The sequence below is a fragment of the Toxotes jaculatrix genome, chromosome 2 (assembly GCF_017976425.1).
Source record: "Toxotes jaculatrix isolate fToxJac2 chromosome 2, fToxJac2.pri, whole genome shotgun sequence".
Classification (NCBI taxonomy): Eukaryota; Metazoa; Chordata; class Actinopteri; family Toxotidae; genus Toxotes; species Toxotes jaculatrix.
In genome coordinates, this window is record NC_054395.1 from 18,354,182 (window position 1) to 18,372,918 (window position 18,737).

At 41.7% G+C, this 18,737-nt stretch overlaps 1 protein-coding gene across 2 annotated transcripts; it reads left to right on the forward strand.

Moving 5' to 3' along the window:
• Positions 1–235: 235 nt before the first annotated feature.
• On the forward strand, positions 236–17,137 carry LOC121189954 (rho-related GTP-binding protein RhoA-D). 2 transcript variants are annotated; one of them, XM_041050443.1, is made up of 6 exons: positions 326–341; positions 2,749–2,858; positions 12,859–13,014; positions 14,769–14,889; positions 16,360–16,490; positions 16,606–17,137. In XM_041050443.1, the coding sequence occupies exons 3-6, from the start codon at positions 12,859–12,861 to the stop codon at positions 16,777–16,779; spliced, it is 582 nt and encodes a 193-aa protein (XP_040906377.1). In that variant the 5' UTR covers positions 326–341; positions 2,749–2,858; the 3' UTR covers positions 16,780–17,137. The 2 variants fall into 2 exon arrangements, with proteins under 2 accessions (XP_040906386.1, XP_040906377.1); XM_041050452.1 differs by lacking the exon at positions 2,749–2,858 and having other exon boundaries at positions 236–341.
• The last annotated feature ends 1,600 nt before the right edge of the window (positions 17,138–18,737 follow it).

The window sequence follows — 18,737 nt, forward strand, 5'->3', positions numbered from 1 at the left end:
TGCACAGATTTGCTGCACAAAATGTAAATGCGTTACGTTACACATAATTGTAATAGGCTACTTTATGTGTATTTTTCTTTTCAATAAGGCCACACTGCGGCAGAATTAATTTTGGATAACATGTAAAGTGTGAATAATATGTAACCATGTAAAGTTTATCATAGAGATTTATAGTAGATACTATGAGAGCTGAGGTTGAGTTTCTGAGGGACCTTGAATGCAGCACTTTGGGAGGGTCTAGTAAGCCTAGGTTTGGCTTCTCGCCGCTCACTGCTCACAGCTGCTTCGAGGGAGGAGGAAACGCGGAGGTTTTCGGCAATTGAAAGCACAGCCTTGGAAAGGTAAGAGAAGAAATTTCGCTTTTATTACCTCTGTCAAACTGGAAGCGCTTGAAAGTCGTCTTGAGTCGATAAAGCGACGCAGGGGTTTGAAAAAAAAAAGTAGTTAAACGTCCGCCGCTCTCTGCAGACACGTTAATGAGCCGAGGTGCCAGCAGCAGCTCGGCGAGTTGAAACCTGTTACTTGTTTAGAAGTTTTCCAGCCGAATGGCTCAAGTGTTTCGAGGTTTGTTTGACAAAAACGTGGAGGAAAAGTGCCACAAACCGGGGACACTGAGAGGGAACTGTTTGTACTGTTTGTAGTCTCCTGTTGAAGATATGGATCATATCGGCATTCCTGCCACACAGACCCAGCCCCTGTATCCTACCATTATATAGTTCCTTATGTAATTTAATTATATGGGCTTAAGCTGTAGAGGCAGGCAGAAGCCATGTTTAGTGACTGCTTAAAGTTGATATTGTCTTTCTTTTTCGAAACCTGTTTAACGAGTAAACGGGGATCGGTGGTATCGGATGTGTTCCCTCTGAACGTGAATCGTTGGGAAGCGAAAAAACAAAAACCAAAGAAATATCAAAACAAATTCCAGGCTAACTTTAAGTGAGTGACTGTTCATTTGCTCTTCCCAGAAAGTCTGTCGTCCGTGTCTGTACTTAACAACTGTTAAAAACAATTGTCCCGAAGAAATTCCTCTCTCCGAGCCACCACACCCTTGTTGTGCTGCTCGGCTACTGAAGCGCAGACCCTCATATCTCACAGCGGCGTGTTCCCTTGTCTTGGCTTGTTCCCCTATAAGAAAAATGCACAGCCGGTATTCGGCCTGAACCAGAGTGAAACCTGCAAAAGTATGTCATGCATCGACTGGGCTACTCCCATTTGTGTTTGGGCACAACACACACACACGCACTCACAGAGGACATTGCAGCGTACACAGACACACATACATGAGAGGAAAACATAAAATGTCATCCTACATCCTCCCTGGCTTGTCTGTCTGTGTGTGTGTGTGCGTGTTTGCAGGAAAATATGTTTTGTGTGGCTACTACAGGAGAAACTATGATGTCATTGTATCTGAACAGCTGAGTGCTGACCAAGCTGTTTGCAGGTAGTGGACAAATTGAAAGTGTTACCCACAAAAAAAAATCAGTGCTTGTGCAGAGGAAGGAAATGTGGAAATCGCCAATCCGGACTACATTAGAATAAAAATCCCGTTTGCTGTTGTCATCACAGTGTGGTTGTGACACTCACCGGACCCAGCAATGTAATCCAGAGCTGCTCAGTGGGAAGTGGTCTGTATTAGTGTTGTAAAAGTAGTCGTAGAAGTATTGTTTGCACATATAAATACTGTATATGACACGTTGGATATATGAGTATGTGGAAAAGAGCCCACACACAGAGGAATCCTTGCAAGTTGAATCTCTGATCAAAACATTAAGAGATTAAATGTTGTTCAAGATTTCCTAAGCGTGTAGTTCATAAACAAGAAAGTCCAAATTAAATTTATTTCTAACCTAATACCTCTGTCAGCAATGCAACCATATTGTAGGAGTAGTTAAACATTTAAAGGACAAGGTTCACATTTTTTCAGTCTAACGTAATATAGCTAACTAAAGGAACTAAAGGGTACTTAAGAGTAACTTTGAAAGTTGCTTGAAGACGGGAACAATTACAGCATCTGATAATTATACCAACACAGATATGAGCATGTTAGTAGTATATTAAAATAGACTTGAAAAATAGATATCATCTGACAATGATCAGTAACTTTAAAATGAAGTAGGAGGATGTGGTTTCTCATATTTATAGTATTATTATTCTGACAGTGCATCTTCCATCTCTACCATGTGACCTCTTATTCTTTTCTTTGTGCTATATTGAGGTCACCTCAGAAGACAGCTGAATAGCTCAGTACTAAAGCCTTCATGGTAAACTATTATGGATCAGAAGCTCCACATATATGTCAGCATCGCCAGAGGGTATTTCAGCCTGATGTTTTGCTTCGTTTTCTTCCCCTTGACATGCTCTCTACCACTGACCTACTGTGAGTGTTTTACTCGCCAAAAATCCAGGAATGGCCAGCTTAGGAAGTACACTTACATATTTCTGCAAGCAAATGTTTAGGAGGTCCTGGATGGAAAGCAGTGGGATTGTTCAGCTGTTTTTCCAACCTTCCAGCTCGTAGTCATGTTCAATGGCCAGCTGTTGGTTTGCGCATTGTTAAACTATAGGTACTTATTGGCCAAGGTGTTCAAACACAATGGTCCATGGTATCCTGTCTAAGATTAGTCTTTCCATCGTCGGTTCTTTCCAAGGAGGCCAGTGTCATACTGAAAACTAATATGACTGCAGTTTCTTTTACACAGAGTACACAGGAAAATGCTGAGTTTAGGCTCTTAACTTTTTGTTTTCTAGTGATTTGACGGTGACCCACAAACACGTCTGCATGGAAAACTCTGTGTGTATATCGTGCACACGCAGCATGTCGGCAAGATAAAACTCTGGGGAATAAAAATAATCTCTGGGTGAGTTTCCTGTTTGGATCTTGATTCTTGCAGTTTCAGGAAGTCCCTAAAAGGACAGTTTAGAAAGCTAAACATTTCTGAGTTCCTTCAGCAGCAGAGCCTTTAGAGATGTGGTCTGATAGCCGGTTCTATTTTGGATCCAGGTTCCTGCTGGTAATAGATTTGTATCTGTTAAGATTAGGTGCTAACAAATCTCTAATCAAACTTTTAGTCTCACCTCAATCTTTTTTTTATTGTCCATCACTCTGTAACACCACTGTACAGCCAGAAGTGGACTGTGTGTGGGTTTTGAAGTTCAGTGGGGACCGAATGAGTGTCGACTCTACTCCACAGAAATAATGTAGCTGATCACCTGAAGCCAATTTAAGAATCTCCTGTTGAATTGATAATAGAAATAATTATTAATTGCAGCCCAAGATATATAACAAAGAGAGGCAGGAAGTGCTCCCATTTGAGAGGCTGTAATCAAACTGAGACGGCTAATCAAATTAGTTGATCGTTTTTCTGTGTTGGGATTGGGAACTCCATCCAGGCTGCTTACATGTGTGTGTCATCTTTGGCTTTCATTTGTACTGTGCATGTGAGTCGGAAGAGAGGAATGCAGCACCCTAAGGATACGCAACATTAGCTCCCTGATGGTGACGTCACACTGCAACACGGGGGGAGAGAGAGAGAGCGAGCAAGTGAAGGAAAGGATGAGGCGAGGACAGAGTGAGACCAAGAGCCTGGAGGAGGATGGGTAGAGGAGGGGGAGCCAGAGGAGCAAATAGAGTAAGAAGCAAGTACAAACAAGTCAGCTGCTTCACCGTGTCCAGCCAAGATCGTGTGTGTCCACGCATATGCACACTTTATAATGCTGTAACAGCAGCCTGTGCTAAAGACTTGGAAAGCAAAAATGTATTCATCCTTTCTAACCAAATCCTGATGAGCTCCGTTCCCAAGTCATCCCATGACTAATTCATCCGTTTATTTATCTCCTACTCATGGAATATTAATCAAGACTTAGTACACATAAGTATTTTGAAGTTTCTCTGTGTCTGTTGCTTGTGCTACAGCTCATGTTCTAGTTTTGACCACCACGCCTCTCTTTCCTTCCTTCCTTCCCTCCATCTGTCCGACTTTTCTGTCTGTTTGTACTGCAAGCGGAGGCTCAGGGGCGGATGAAGGGATAATTCTGTGTGATATTTCTCTCTTTCGTCCTCTCTCTCTGAGCTGAGCTGTGTGCGCTGTGATAAATTGGGCTGGGGGAGTCTCAATGGCTCTGTCCTATTTTGGGCTCCTGCTAGGTTCTCTGACTTTAGCCGCTTCCCTGGCCTGGATCCTGAGCAGCCACTTCTGGTCTCCAGTTGGATTCAACCTTGACAGTTTGAGCATGGCTGCAACTTTCTCTGTTCAGACCTCAGGCAAAAAGTTGTTATGTTTTGGAAGGAGAGGAAGGAAAATGACAGAAAACAGCAGTTTTCTAGGAACAGCCTAACCAAGTTTTTCTGTGCCTCCAATTCTAACCAGTGTTTGATCCAGTGTTTTTTACACCGATCAGCAACAACACTAAAACCACCCGCTTAATATTTTGTAGGTTCCTCTTGTGGCACCAAAACAGTTCTGACCTGTCGAGACTCCACAAGATCTCTGAAGTTGTCCTCTGGTATCTGGCACCAAGATGTCAGCAGCTGATCCTGTAATTTGTGAGGTTATTTTTCCAGAACATCCCACAGACCGAATTGAGATCTGGGGAAGTTTTTGAAGTTTTTGTCATGTTCCTTTGGCCATTCCTGAACGAGGGCGCATTATCCTTCTGAAAGAGGCCGCTACCTCAGGAAATACTGCTGCCATGGTGATATGTGTCAAAGTGACATCCACATGAATTTTGCCCAGATCATCACAATGCCTCGACCGGCTTGCTTTTTTCCGCAGAGTGCATCCTGGTGCCACCTCTTGTTCCATGGTACAGTTCTGATGCTCACATGCCCATTGTAGGTGCTCGGGGTGGTGGGCAGGGGTCAGCATAGACTCTGACCGGTCTGTAGCTGCATAACCCCATACGCAGCATGCTGTGATGCACTGTGTCTTCTGACAGCTTTCTATCAAAGGCAGCATTAAGGTTTTCAGCAGTTTGTGCTACAGCAGCTCCTTTGTGGGGTCAGACTACATGGGCCTGCCTTCATGCGTGCATCAGTGAGCCCCTGACCTTGTCACAGTTCACTGGTTGTCCCTCCTTGGACCACTTTTGTTAGGCACTGTCTGCTGCATACCTTAGATCCACACACTCCTGATTCCAGCACATCAACTTAATGAACTGACTGGTGACTTTCTGCCTAATATATCTCATCCCTTGACAGGTGCCATTGTAATGAGATACCCTACATCAGAGGTGTCAAACCTGTTCCACAAAGGGCCGGTGTGGCTGCAGGTTTTTGTTCCAACCAAGCAGCAGCAGCACACCAGACTTGACTCATTTAATCAACTGATCTCAGTCTTCAGACAGTTGATTGGTCAAACTGTGTTCTTGATTGGTTGGAACAAAAACCTGCAGCCACACGGCCCTTTGTGGAACAGGTTTGACACCTATGCCCTACATCATGCATTTCAGCTGTCAGTGGTTTTAACATTTTGGCTGATCAATGTATATATTAATTTCTTTTTCCCTACACTGTACAGTTCCACGGTGCACACTTAGCCTTAAGTAGGTTTACATTAAAATTAATAAAGCAGTCAGAGTATGTTTGTCGACTAAGTTGCTCTGCATGAAGTACTGCCTGCACCTCCCTAAATGATTTCTTTTAAAGGGGAACTCAACCGACTTTACACATGAAAGTCCGTTTACAGGTCTTTGGGAGTTGTACTGCATATGTGAAAAAGTTTTATAAAGCCTTTTTTGACTCCAGTGGGAGCTCTGTGAGATCTGATAAATTGCCTTAAGCCATATCACTTGCGGCAGCGTCAGTCAGGGTTGAGAAAAGTTTGAAAATGGGAAAAAAAAAATCTGTGGTTGTGCAGTTAGAAAGATGTGAGCTTAACTGGACCTCTGTATCCCGCTCCTCACCTTTGCTTGAGGATAGCAACTTGAGGCTACATTAGCCGCTACTAACATAACACACTGTTGGCAGGAAAGTTGTGTGGTGGGTGATGTAGGCACCAGGTTTTTGACAAGGAAGAAGAATGGTTTGAATAAAAAAACGATGGTATCTCTAGTTCTGCTGTATGTATTTCAATACTTTTATTAAATTGTCCCATAGTGTGTTTGACAGTATTATAGGAGTAGAATGCTGAATCAGTGGAGTACTCTTTTAACGTTTGTAGAACAACATTAACAACAATTGTTCTCATTATTTATTAACCTACTGATGCCCACCGTAGTTTCCCAGAGCTCAAGTAGACATATTCAAATTATGTTTTGTCTGACAGCTTAAAAGTCCCTCAGAAGCTTGACCGAGCACCTGAGAAATGTAGCTGAAGTAGATGCAAAGCACGCTTTTTGTAACCCTAAGATACCATTGTGATTTTTGCTTGTATGGGCTGAAGCACGTAAACAGAACAATAACGACTTTTGAGCATTTGGGAAGGATGTTGTGTGTTTAGCTGAAAAGGGTGAGGGGGGTTGAAAGTAGGTGAGACATTCCTCATAGCTTATGTCCTCCCACATTTTTACACAGTCAGACAGGGTTGTGTGTGAGCATTCAGTGACCCGTTATTAATCACCATGTGGAATGCATTTTGCTGCTTTGACCAATCAATGTGTCAATACCTCTACTGCTAACTACTGTTAATATTTATCTTTGACAATGTTTTGTTCATAAGTCACCTGTAAGAGTACAGTTAGTTTACATTTAAGAGGAGGGGTCCCAGCTGAGCTGCTCGTATCATTTTCCAAGGAAAGCAGTGAGGATGTATTTGTGTGTGGTCACATTTAGTTCTGTTGAGCAGCTGGAATCCTGTTGGTTTATCTTCTTGTAGATCTATATTTATGCTTTTCTGTATTTGTTTGCCGTGACTTGAGACAAAATCTTCTCCCCTTAACATTTGGCCTAATTCATAAAAAAATGCTTGTTTTATTCATTTTCACTGTAGACCTTAATTAGCAAGTTTAAGAAAACTGAAACTATCCAGGCTCTATTATTCAGTGCACTACAGAAGCACCAGTTGCACTAATTAGTTTTCACTTTTCTTTTCACACCCATATAAGGGCAGTTTCTCCCTCATCTTGTCTCCCCATCCCTGTCAGACTTCATGGAGAAACATCTTTGTTGAGGTGACACCTTAAGGTCTCTCTGAAAATTTTCATTGGAGTTCAACAACCAGCCTCTCCAGGACATTCAGACTTGTCCTGAAGGCACTCCAGTGTTGGATTGATCTTCCAGGTTGTTGTAGCCGATGTCCTCACCCCCAGTCTTACACCTTCTCTATACAGGAGGCGTAGCTGAGAAGCTGACCTTTGTGGTCTTCAGTTTCCCAGTTCTCTATGCGATGAGACATGAAATACAATCCAGAAAGGCCAGACATCCACGAGTTTGAAGTCTTATTAGATGCCAAAACACTACACAGTGATTTATAATAGTCTAGGGCTGCAACTAACAATTATTCTCATTATCGATTAATTTGTCTGTCATTGTTGCAAGTAAACATTTAATCTTTCAGTCTTTTCAGTCATTAATTCCCAGAGCCCAGTTTTACATCTTTTTGTAGCTCAGTTTGTCCAATCAAACTGCAAATACATTTAGGTTACAAACAGGAAATGCTCACCTTTATTTCGACTAATCATTTCTGATCTGGAATAAACTGGATTTTGCAACTCAGGAAACGTATTATGACGGCAGTTATTTCGTTTTTCATTGTAAACAGTAGAAATATGTTTTTCATGTTACAAAGTAATCTACAACAAATGTGTGTGCATGTATTTGATTGGTCCCAGTAATGGATGGATGTTGGTTGGATGATGTTGTCTGGCAAAATTTCTGACAGGTTCAGTTTTTTTTTCCTGGGTGACCCTGCATTTTTTGCCGCACTGTATTCACACCCCTGCTTTATCACCGAACTGGCTTCATTTGAATAATTGAAGGAGCTGGAGTGTTTTTTTTTTTTGTTTTTCTTCATGCAAGTTGCAAGACTAAACATGGTTTGAGCCAAATGATGAGGGTTATGTGATTATGACTGATGTAACATCTAGGTCCACAAGTGATTTCCTTTAATAAACCTGTATATTGTCCTGTAGTGTTTTGTATAACAGGCCTGCATGTAAAGAGAGGAGTGTCATTCTGTCATTGTTGGTAGCAGGTCAGACGGCTTCCCACACATGAACAAAATACCAAAGTACAAATGCAGCTCTCAACAATCAGAAGCATTTAAGAGATGTGGTTCACCTGTAAAGTGTCACTGAAACAGTAGCAAAGTGCCTTTTTAAAAATGCTTTAAAGCAGAGCTGATTGCCTTCCTCACTCATACACACACGTCATTAATTGAAACAGCTGTTTATACGAAATAAACAGAAGCTCCACACATGCTTCACCCACTCACAACACTGTGCAGTTCCACTGTTTTTAACACAGTTGGTGTTGTTAGCACACTCAGAACAAACCAAGAAAAGATTGGAAATGCACTGGGCCTTAAACATAACCAGCATGGCTCCATCAGTTAAAGCTTGGATCAGCTCAAGGCATCTTAAGTTTTGATTGTCAAAATGCTTCATATCATCACAATGTACTGAGTGAAATGTACAGTAACTGTGTGGATGCCTGTTGGTGGTCTTTTGAATTCCTGAGTGCATTTAGCATTTCGATAAGTCTAATATAAAGTAATGATCTCACGTTGAGCTCCTTCTGTCAAGTTGAATCTTACATTGAGAGCATTTTTCTTTCTGGTCCTGTTACTGAGGTAAAAACACACAAGTGCCTAGCAATGTACTTTGATGATTCTGCTTGAATTGGACTGGTGCAAGCCTGCGGGACATTTAATAATGGGAGTTTTATGGCTTGTGCATTCTCATAATCAACGGGGTCACCAAGTGCAGGGTTGGTGTAAATACCTTGAGTTTGCTGATCCATGTGATTAGAATATGGTTGATACTTCAAGAAGAGAGAGAGAGGTTTCCGTCTCTGTCTTACCTCCTGGAGGCCACTGAGCAGTTTCGTGCCATTGTTACCCCCTACCACGTCTAATGAACAAGACTGGCTAATGTGTTACTATGGAAGGTGTGACTCAGACCCTGTCAGGGAAGAATCTAGGAGAAATGAGCACCTGTGCTGCATGTGGTAGGAATGAGAACTTTGTCCCTTTCTACAACACACAGGGGCAAACATTGTGCAAGACAGGATCATTCATCCTGAGACACGTGCAGTTTCATGCACAGCTATATGACCTGTCTCTTTGATGTGCGAGTGCATGTGTTCAGGCTCAGAATATAACGCTGGTGCATTTTTAGTTTCTCATGGTTCTTTGCAACACTGAGATCTATGCAGATGTATTGTCATGTGACTATCATGGTGACTAACTGCAGGCAGTATGAGTGGTACAATTTCAATACCACACGCAGTTATCAGTCTTTATTTAAATTATTCATGAGTGTATGTCAACTGTTTTTTTCCTCTTTAAAATTATTTTTCCCCCAACGTTCACAGAAGCCTACTTACCACAACATAAAATCCAGGGCAGGCTTAATTATTGATTGTTGAATGTAACACAAAGTAGAGCTACATAATACCACAGCAAATGGCAAAACAATGAATGCAGCCACTGTAAGATGATATAAAGTTCATTTGCTTTTAATGCTTTTAATGATCTTACTGTAGTATATTTAATATAACATTGGAGTATGAACATTGGATGTAGTAAAAATCACTTGAAGGCCAAGGATGAAATAGTCCAAAGTTGTATTTACTTGATATCCATAATATTCCCATAAAATAGTGTAACCTCAGCCTCTGTTACGCCTGGGTCTGTTCTCATGAATCTTCACACACACGGTAACTCTCCTTTAGCACAAGTTAATGCTAAGACTAACATGGAAATCCCTCACAGAGTCCCACGCTGTCTCACTTGAGGGGAAAAAAGAGGCGGAACTGGTTGTATTCGACTCCTCCTTTTGTTAATAAAGCTTATTTGAACTGACCTGAGGGGAGAAGCTTAAGGAGGGAGAATGAGGTGAAAATGGCAAAGTGGGTGAAAACCAGTTTTCTTTCCTGTTGCTCATTTTCTCTCTTCCCTCAGTCACTACCATTTATGTCCTACCAGGAAGTCACTTGAAGAAAGCAAATAAAGGAAGGGAGGAAGGTCGATGAGGGCGGAAATAACTTGGGAATATCCACAAAACACATTAGGCGCCTCCAGATCTTCACCTAACAACATCTGTGCTGAAAAACACAAAGACAGAACCGCTAACGTCAGGTTAAAACTAACAAAACCTACCAGTTATTATAGCTGAGGACTTCCTGCAGCTTTGTATAAGGAAAGACTTGCTCTGTTCTCTTTGCTGAAAAGCTTTGACTGTGAGCCACCTGCAGGAAGTGTTAACCGTGCAGTAAGAGCATACAACTGGATAGTCCATGAGTTAATTATAGGTACAGTGAAGCCTTAACAAAGAAAATTGTTTCACTGGTCTACTGCTGTACAAAGTAGTTATTTTCCTACACAACTCCACAAGGCTGTTGACTAAAACCTGAAAAAAGTTTGACATTTTTGCTTGAAAAAATATTTTAACAATGAATTGATCATCAAAATGGTGGCAGATTAACTGTAAACAGTTTAATTTTAGTATCCCTTTGCTGACTGCCTGTCTCACCTTGCTGGCTTCTCAAAGATTTTGGGGAACCTCCTTGTTCAAAACATAAACGGCATAGTTACAACAGAAGTTCTCAAATTTTTTTGTTCAATGTATAAATAATGCAGTGGTTAGATTTTGATATTATATTGTAAAATATCTGGAAATGCTGATGGTATTGTTAGTTATTCTTTGAGTGAATATTATCTAAACATAATTTGCCTGAATATTGTATCAGTGTCATGCCATATTTTAAGGGCAGCAGAACACATCACGTGCTGTCCGGTTTTCAAAAGAAGTCCCTGTTCTCGTCCTTGTACTAGCACAGTGTGTGCACACACAGACACACACGGGCACATTAATGCAAAGGAAAGGGGCTATTATCCACACTAAGCTCCATGTGCTGCCAGTGTCACAGCAGGCAGCGTGCTGTGAGAGCAATTGTCGTCAATAAGCTGCATTATTTCATCATGGTACTAGATCTGCAGGACTAGCCCCGTTTTCTGAAGCTTTCTGGGGCTGCACTGTGCCACGTGTTGGTGTGTGTCTGTGCGTGCATGTGTGTGCATGCGCGTGTCTCTGTCTTCCTTCTGGCAGTGACAGTATGATGTATGGAGTAGCAGCAGCCTGCTATCACAGAGAACAGGTGGCTCTCTCCAGAGACAAACTGACAACACACTGGCGTGATTTAATGTGTGTGAGGAAAATAAGCAAACTTAACAATTGTCTTTTTATTGTTGTGGTGAAAATGATAGCTGTCGTTACAGCGAGCGAAGACAACTCACTGAGGGCGTCCCCACACAAGCTGAGATAATCAAATGAAGGCTCATGTGGAGACCTGGACACCTGGGTTTTCTGGGTTATCTTTAGGGCTCATTGGCTTTCTTTTAAATGCAAAGCTGGATAAAGTGCCGTGTAATGTATTCTTCATTCTCTTCCTAAATAAAATAATAAAATAAAAACATCATGCAGCCTGTTAGAATTTTGTATCAACGGGGTCTTTCCAGCCCCCGACAGACCAGTTCAAAGGAAACAACTGTTCATACACATAAAGTCTGAAAAACTTTTGTTTAGTGTATGGTGAACAGTTGCCTATTTACACATCAAGCAGACATGGAGCAATATCAGCATTCATTTAGAGCTGTGTTTCTGTCCCGTTAATGAATACACTTCCAATGTTTCCTCTCTTTTTCTCTTTTTTTTTTTTGTTTCGTTCTACACCAACCCCTGAGGGAAACTGCATAGTCTTGCAGCAGCTAAATGCTCCACTGTGTTTTTCGAGCTTTTTGCTAAAAACAGCTGCCTGCTGTGAGAAATGAGAGTGAAGGAAAACGGTAAAGTTGTGGCCCCAAAAACCAGAACAATAAACTGAAAGATGATATAACGCTCTATAAAGCTGTGGGGAGTTGCAGAGTTGTGTGATAATTCTTTGTGGTTCATCACTACAAGTGACACCTTTTACGTGAAAGTAGTGATATGATCCATTTTTAATAAAAAATATATATATTTTGCTGTTAGACACTTTAAATAATAAGGCTGTGTTTCTGCATCAATCATCAGCAGTGATTTAAACACTTTATGTGTGTGATGGAAGATGTTTAGATCTTTTAGCATACAAAACCCGACGGTCCAGGTTGTCTGAGATCTGTGGAGGCTGATGCTGATGGCAGGCAGCCAGGACATTGTCTCATCACCTACTGCCTTCTCTCCATTATTGTCAGCTTGTGGGAGATGGCTATTGATCCGTGTGTGTGTTTGTGTGTGGGGGCCATATCTCTCTGGCAAGCCACGTTTCACTCACATATACACACCTTTCAGGATTAAAGGCAAAGAGAATGGGAGACAAACGTGTGCAATCCGGAGGTGTCAGACAAACCCAGAAAGAGGTGTAAATCACATCGCCACAGGGGTGTAGAAGTGACACATCGCAGGATTGTTTTTAATGCGATTGTGTGACCGAGGCCATGCATGGGTAGCTGCAGGTTTAGCACTGAGCTTTCCTCTTGTTCTCTTCCCTCCCACTGCTTTTCCAGACCAGGGCTGAACCCTCAGCAAACTCTGTTTTTCACCTCACACACAGGACACAGCCCAGGAAAGGGAAGAGGGTGCGGCTCTAAAACAGAGTTCGATTGCCTACCCCCCCCCATCTCCCTCCTCTATTTGAAAAGATTTGATTCTCACCAGTTTAATGACTGTTCGTTTTCATGTATCTCAAACATACAAACTAATCAAAGTGTATTCTGTTTGTAGATGGCAGCCATCAGGAAGAAGTTGGTGATAGTTGGGGATGGTGCATGTGGGAAGACCTGTCTGCTCATCGTCTTCAGTAAGGACCAGTTCCCTGAGGTCTACGTCCCCACTGTGTTTGAGAACTACATCGCTGATATTGAAGTTGATGGCAAACAGGTACTTAATATTTGTGTACTTGTACTTTGCTTGAGTATATTCATTTTATATAATTTTACACTTCTACTCCACTACATTTCACAGGGACATATTGTACTTTTTAGAGCTATAATGCTGGTTACTGTACAGATGAATGTTTAACAGAGAATGAAAAAGCAGTGTCTGGTCGGTGGTGCTTTTCAAATGTCTGCCTTTTTTTGCAGTTCCACCAAAGAGACATTAATCATCTTAAGACCCCTCAGATTTATGTGACACACTAAAACTGCTGCTGTAGTGTTACAAGTGTGACCCTGTTGGCTCTGGTGTTTGAGAACCACGTGCCATCAAGACTGATGGGGATAAGTGTGTATTGTTAGCAAATCCTTGGGTCTTTACATGGGTACAAAGTAGCAGACCTCTCAGCCAACAACAGGAAAAGGATCCTGTGCAGGGTTGGAACCCCCCCCCTCCTCATCCATCATGACTAATGTCCCATTTCCTGTTCCTGTTTCCTGGGCTGCAAAATCAGCCGGGGTTTGGGCTATATAATGTGAAGTTGACTGTATTCCAAGTTTCTCAAATGTGGTACACTGATTTTCTAAAGCAACTGCATTTGGTGTAGTAAAATATTTCACGTCATTCAAGTCAGTGTCATTGTTCAACTTACAGCTGACCTTTACTTATCAGTCTTTGATTATACTTAGTTGTGGCTAAGAGACAAAGAAGACTAAGGCTAAGAAAAGAGGGCTGAAAAGTTCACACAGACAGTATGGTGGTAGACTAAACCACAGAGGAGGCTGACTCCTGAGAGACACCTAGTGGTAAAAGAATTCCAAAGCAAGAATCATCATATGGGAAATGCCCTCCCTGTGCTAGACTGTAAGTCAGAAGGTGCTGTGGATAGCCAGTCTTGCCAAGGTAAGTAGCTTGTCGGCCAACAAGCACGATTTGGCAAGACATGAGAGTAGTGGGATGTCAGTAAAGCCCAGATGAACTGCTAATATACTGTAGTTGCTCTCTGGGGGACTATTAAAACCTTTTTTTTTCTTTTTTTATCCAGTTCTCTGCAGTAGCAGTTTCCCAGCTGTGATTGTAATGGTGGTAAGGATACTGTAGAATTAAATCAGCAGGATAGAGGAGGATAAGACAGGTCAAGATTACAGTTAAAACTGAGATCTCAATCAATTTGTAGAGAATTTTTGCAGTAAAAAAAGAAAAGCCATATGATGTATGCATGAAATGACACTTCTAGGTTGCTGTACATAAGACATTCCCGCATGGTACTTTGTGGTTGCGTTGTAACGTGCTACAGCTCTTGCTGAGCTCTAGCAAATGTTTTTATGCTGGGCATTTGTTTTATCTAGAGCAGGTCAGGCACTGTGGGACTGCTAGCAGTTTGATTAACAGCCTAAGAGAAGCCTGTGGGAGCCATCTCCAGCTCTGGGGAGTTGCTTTTTAGGCCTCATAGCAGAAGAATTAATTGTTTTAAATCCTCTTTTTCTTTTCTCCTTCTCTCCCTCTGTTCTTTCCGTCCATGCTATGTTTTTGTGTCTCTGTTGTCTGTTTTGCTTTTGCTTCTGTTTTCTTACCTCTGTAAGGCACCTTGAATTGCCTTGTCTGAATGGTGCTAAATAAATATTGCCTTTCTCCCTCTTCATCATGCTGTTAATTAATTGTGAGCATAATACCTTATTTTAATTATATAATTGATATTATGCTCTATGCCAGGCACCACTTGCATCACTTGTTTTGCTCTTTGTCTTCCTGTCTCTCAGGTGGAGTTAGCGTTGTGGGACACAGCAGGTCAGGAAGACTATGACAGACTGAGGCCTCTCTCTTACCCCGACACAGATGTTATCCTCATGTGCTTCTCCATAGACAGCCCCGACAGTTTAGGTAAAGATGGATACACTTGCTTACCAATCTAGAGAGATTATAAGTAATACTGTAACTTATTTCTGTGCCCTAGTAAAATAATTTTTCAGGAATCAAGAAGCAAATGTCAGAAACTTTATGAGGTGTGGATGCATTGCTGATATCATACAGCAAGGTTTTATTGGATCATGAGACAGAAGGAAGTGTGTAAACCTGATCAAAACACTGCTAAAAGTTTTGAAATTTTTTTTTGTTCTGGTTATATTTCTTCACAGTTTATACAGAACTGACATTGTTTTGAGCATTTAATAAGTAGAGTTAGATGAGGCCCATGTATGGATTCAGTCTACAAAGTGCAGATCATTCAGGCAGCACTAATGCAGTAGAGTAACAGAAATCAAATAAAGCATGGGTGGGAGTTCCCTCTGAGTGTAGAAACCCATTTGCATTGAAAAAATTAGTTATTTTTGTACAGAAGGGCAGCTTTAGTTTCACCAAATGCCCCACTAAATGCCCACATTTTCCACCACAAGGAGAGCTGATCTGTTAGTGCAGTAGAACCAGTAATGAGCATCTGGATAGGGTTTTCCCTTCTGGTAATTTCCGTTGTTGTGTTTATTTTTATTTTTTCATTACAATCCCCCAATTTTCCAGGGACTTCATGAAAGCAGTGGTCCATTCTATGAAAAAAAAAAAGCTTACTCAAATGGTGTTTCTTTATGTATATGTGTGCATGATTAAATTATTGGTATTATAATTGTCTCTGCTGCTGCCACAAACATTACAGTTACCTGCTCTTTTGCTTTCTTGCTGTAGTTTAGTAATTCATTACACTACATTTACTCATTTGGCAGACACTTTTATGCAAAGCAATCTATAAGTGAGGGACAACACTTAAAAAGACCTAAAAGAAAGTAAGTAAGAGCGCAGTCATCCAAATTTCACCAACTGTAGACTGACTTTTCTGATCAGTGCACTGTTAATAGACTTTTATTTTTGTGTTTAAATTCAGGTGTTTCCTCACTAAAGAGGAACAAGATGTATAAATAGATTTTCAGAATATAATGTGGCTGCTTTTATCGTGTCGAGATTATGCTGGAATTTTCTGGAGGTTTACACAGAATGTCTCGCATGTATTTCAGGCTTGGATCTGAGTGTTCTTGGCCCTCAAAAACCAAATCAAACTGATGAATAAATATATCATGTTTGATTAAACAACTGCCCCAGGGTTTTCTCCCACAGTGTTTTGTTATGGGCAATGCCACAGATGGTGTTCCTACACTAGCATAACATGGCATCTCCTTTCAGAGCAAACAGCGCTTATTTTGGCTAGCAGACTCAGATCATGCATCAGCCAGGGGTCAGTGACCTCTCGATGTTTGTGCACAGTCATAAGGGAAATGACACAACTCTCCCAACTTTGTCCTTGTAAGGAAGGAAGTCTGGAATTTACTGTACAGCAACTTGGGTTTTTTTTTTTCATTCTTGTAGAGAACATTCCCGAGAAATGGACACCTGAAGTAAAACACTTCTGTCCCAACGTCCCAATCATCCTTGTCGGTAACAAAAAGGACCTTAGGAATGATGAACACACACGCAGGGAGTTGGCCAAAATGAAACAGGTGTGTGTTCTTTGCATCCATTTGTTACTGGAAATAAATCCCAAAACTAATGAGTCTCCCTGCTAAATGTCTACACACAAATTTTTAACCCATCGTCTGTACATTAAACCTCCAGGAGCCGGTAAAGTCTGAGGAGGGCAGAGACATGGCCAACCGCATCAGTGCCTTTGGCTACCTGGAGTGCTCTGCCAAGACCAAGGACGGTGTGCGGGAGGTGTTTGAGATGGCCACCAGAGCAGCCCTGCAGGTCCGCAAGCGTAAGAAGAGGGGCGGCTGCCAGCTGCTGTGAAGAGGTGGAGTTTGTTGGCCAGTCAGCACCTGAGGGAGGACTCCCCTCCACACACAGAGCAAAGTTAGCGAAACCTTAAATCAATGGCTTCCGTGGACTACACTTCACAGATGCAGATATACCACAGGCGAATATGAAAGACTGACACACCTGTTGAAAAGCAAAACAAATCAGCCTTTTTTGTTTAAACTCTTATTTCTTCTGCTACTCACACACCGTCAGTTTTTGTTTCTGTTCACAGTTTTGCTTCCCTCCACCAGCACACCAGCCTGTTTGTGTGAAGGACCTGCCCCCTCCTCCTGTATGTATGAATGTATGTTTGTATTTATATGTGCATATACTTTACAAATATATCATGCATCTGCCTCTGTGTTATGATTGTTTACAGAGAAGGGCCTTGTAGCTCACAAGCTCATTGACTCCTTCTCTTAGCTCATGGCTGCAAGTTGGAGGCAGTTTTAGATTTGCTTTAATATTGTGGAACCCCTGCGTCTTGTGAACCTGCGTGTACCGCTCAGTCTCCTTTTATACATCAGCTCCAGTCACGATCCTTCATGTATACGTCATACCACTATTCATTTTTCACCCTGAAAGTCCTATTTCACCAAGTGCTGTGTCAGCAGAGCTCTGTTTTCCCCAGCTTCTGATATAAAGGACTAAATTTAGAGCCTGTTCACACTGCATTAATCCACCGAAACCTACGTAAACTGAAGCAGCAGCGACTATTTGTGCGGAGAGGTGTTGGACTGCACCTTGGTCCGTCTCTCTTCCATGGCGATAGCTTAAACTGGCACTGGAGACAGTGGCCTATTGTCATGGACACAATACTCGCAGTCACGCTCGCACTGGCTCTGACAGACGTCACCAACGCCTTCCCCCAAACAAGCTCTGCCTCCTGTCTGAACTCTGTACTGTTTCAGATGCAATATACAGTCATGATGTATCGCAGTGTACTGGATTAACTGAGGACGAGTGCACACTGTACACAGCCATATTGTTATTAAGACAGATTATAGGCCTATTCTGTGTGTGAAAGTTTTAATAAAATACCCAACTGACAGTTTTATTGACAGCTCAGTGTCATTACCATCATGCTGCCTCCTCAGCTTGGAGCATCAAATCAGCAACTCTCTTGACATTTTGAAATTGGGGCTTTTCTTGTGTATAACAGCCCTTTATTTGACACTACAGGGACATTCCTAAATGTGATTGAACAAACAAGGATAGCAATGTGCGTACCAAGTGTCTAGTTAAAGTTTTTCTCTATTGTAGCCCTTAAAGATGACTGAATTGGTGAAGGCCAGCCATAAAAACACGGTATGCGTCTGGGGACGACCATGATGTCTTTGGGCTAAAAGTTGAAACGTTAAATCAAAGTCCGACATTTTTAGAGCGATCCTGTGAACAGGAGGTTTGACCGAGACATTGCAACAGAATTGGGATGAAAGCCTGAGCTCCAACTTTGCCAGTGACCACAAGTACAACATAAACTACGTAGTTTTCTTCACTAAGCGACCATTAAACCATCTCATCTCCTTAGAGGCAGCCCTCTGCAGTTAAGGTGAACCTGTTCGAGGCAGTATGACGGGACTTGGTTGTTTGTACTGTACTGTATATTCCATATCTGTTCGTGCCCAAAAACAGCTTACAAGTGGATTGTACACTGATCTTACCACCATCATAAGCTACAACTATGGTGATCTTTCTTTTATCCAGTAAATTTAGATCCATAGAGATCAAAATACTGCGGGCTGGGGCTTATTCCTGGACAGTGCCTCTGTATCTAATGTCAAACCACAGTTCAAGATAAAATGTTGATTGGGATGATGCTTTACTAACAGGAGTGGGATGTGTTGAATGTCTGGATGAGGAAAAAAAAAAACGTGTTAATAAAGTATTTTTGAAATACTACATAATCTTAACTGGTTGGGATTTGTTTTGCAAATATATATATATAT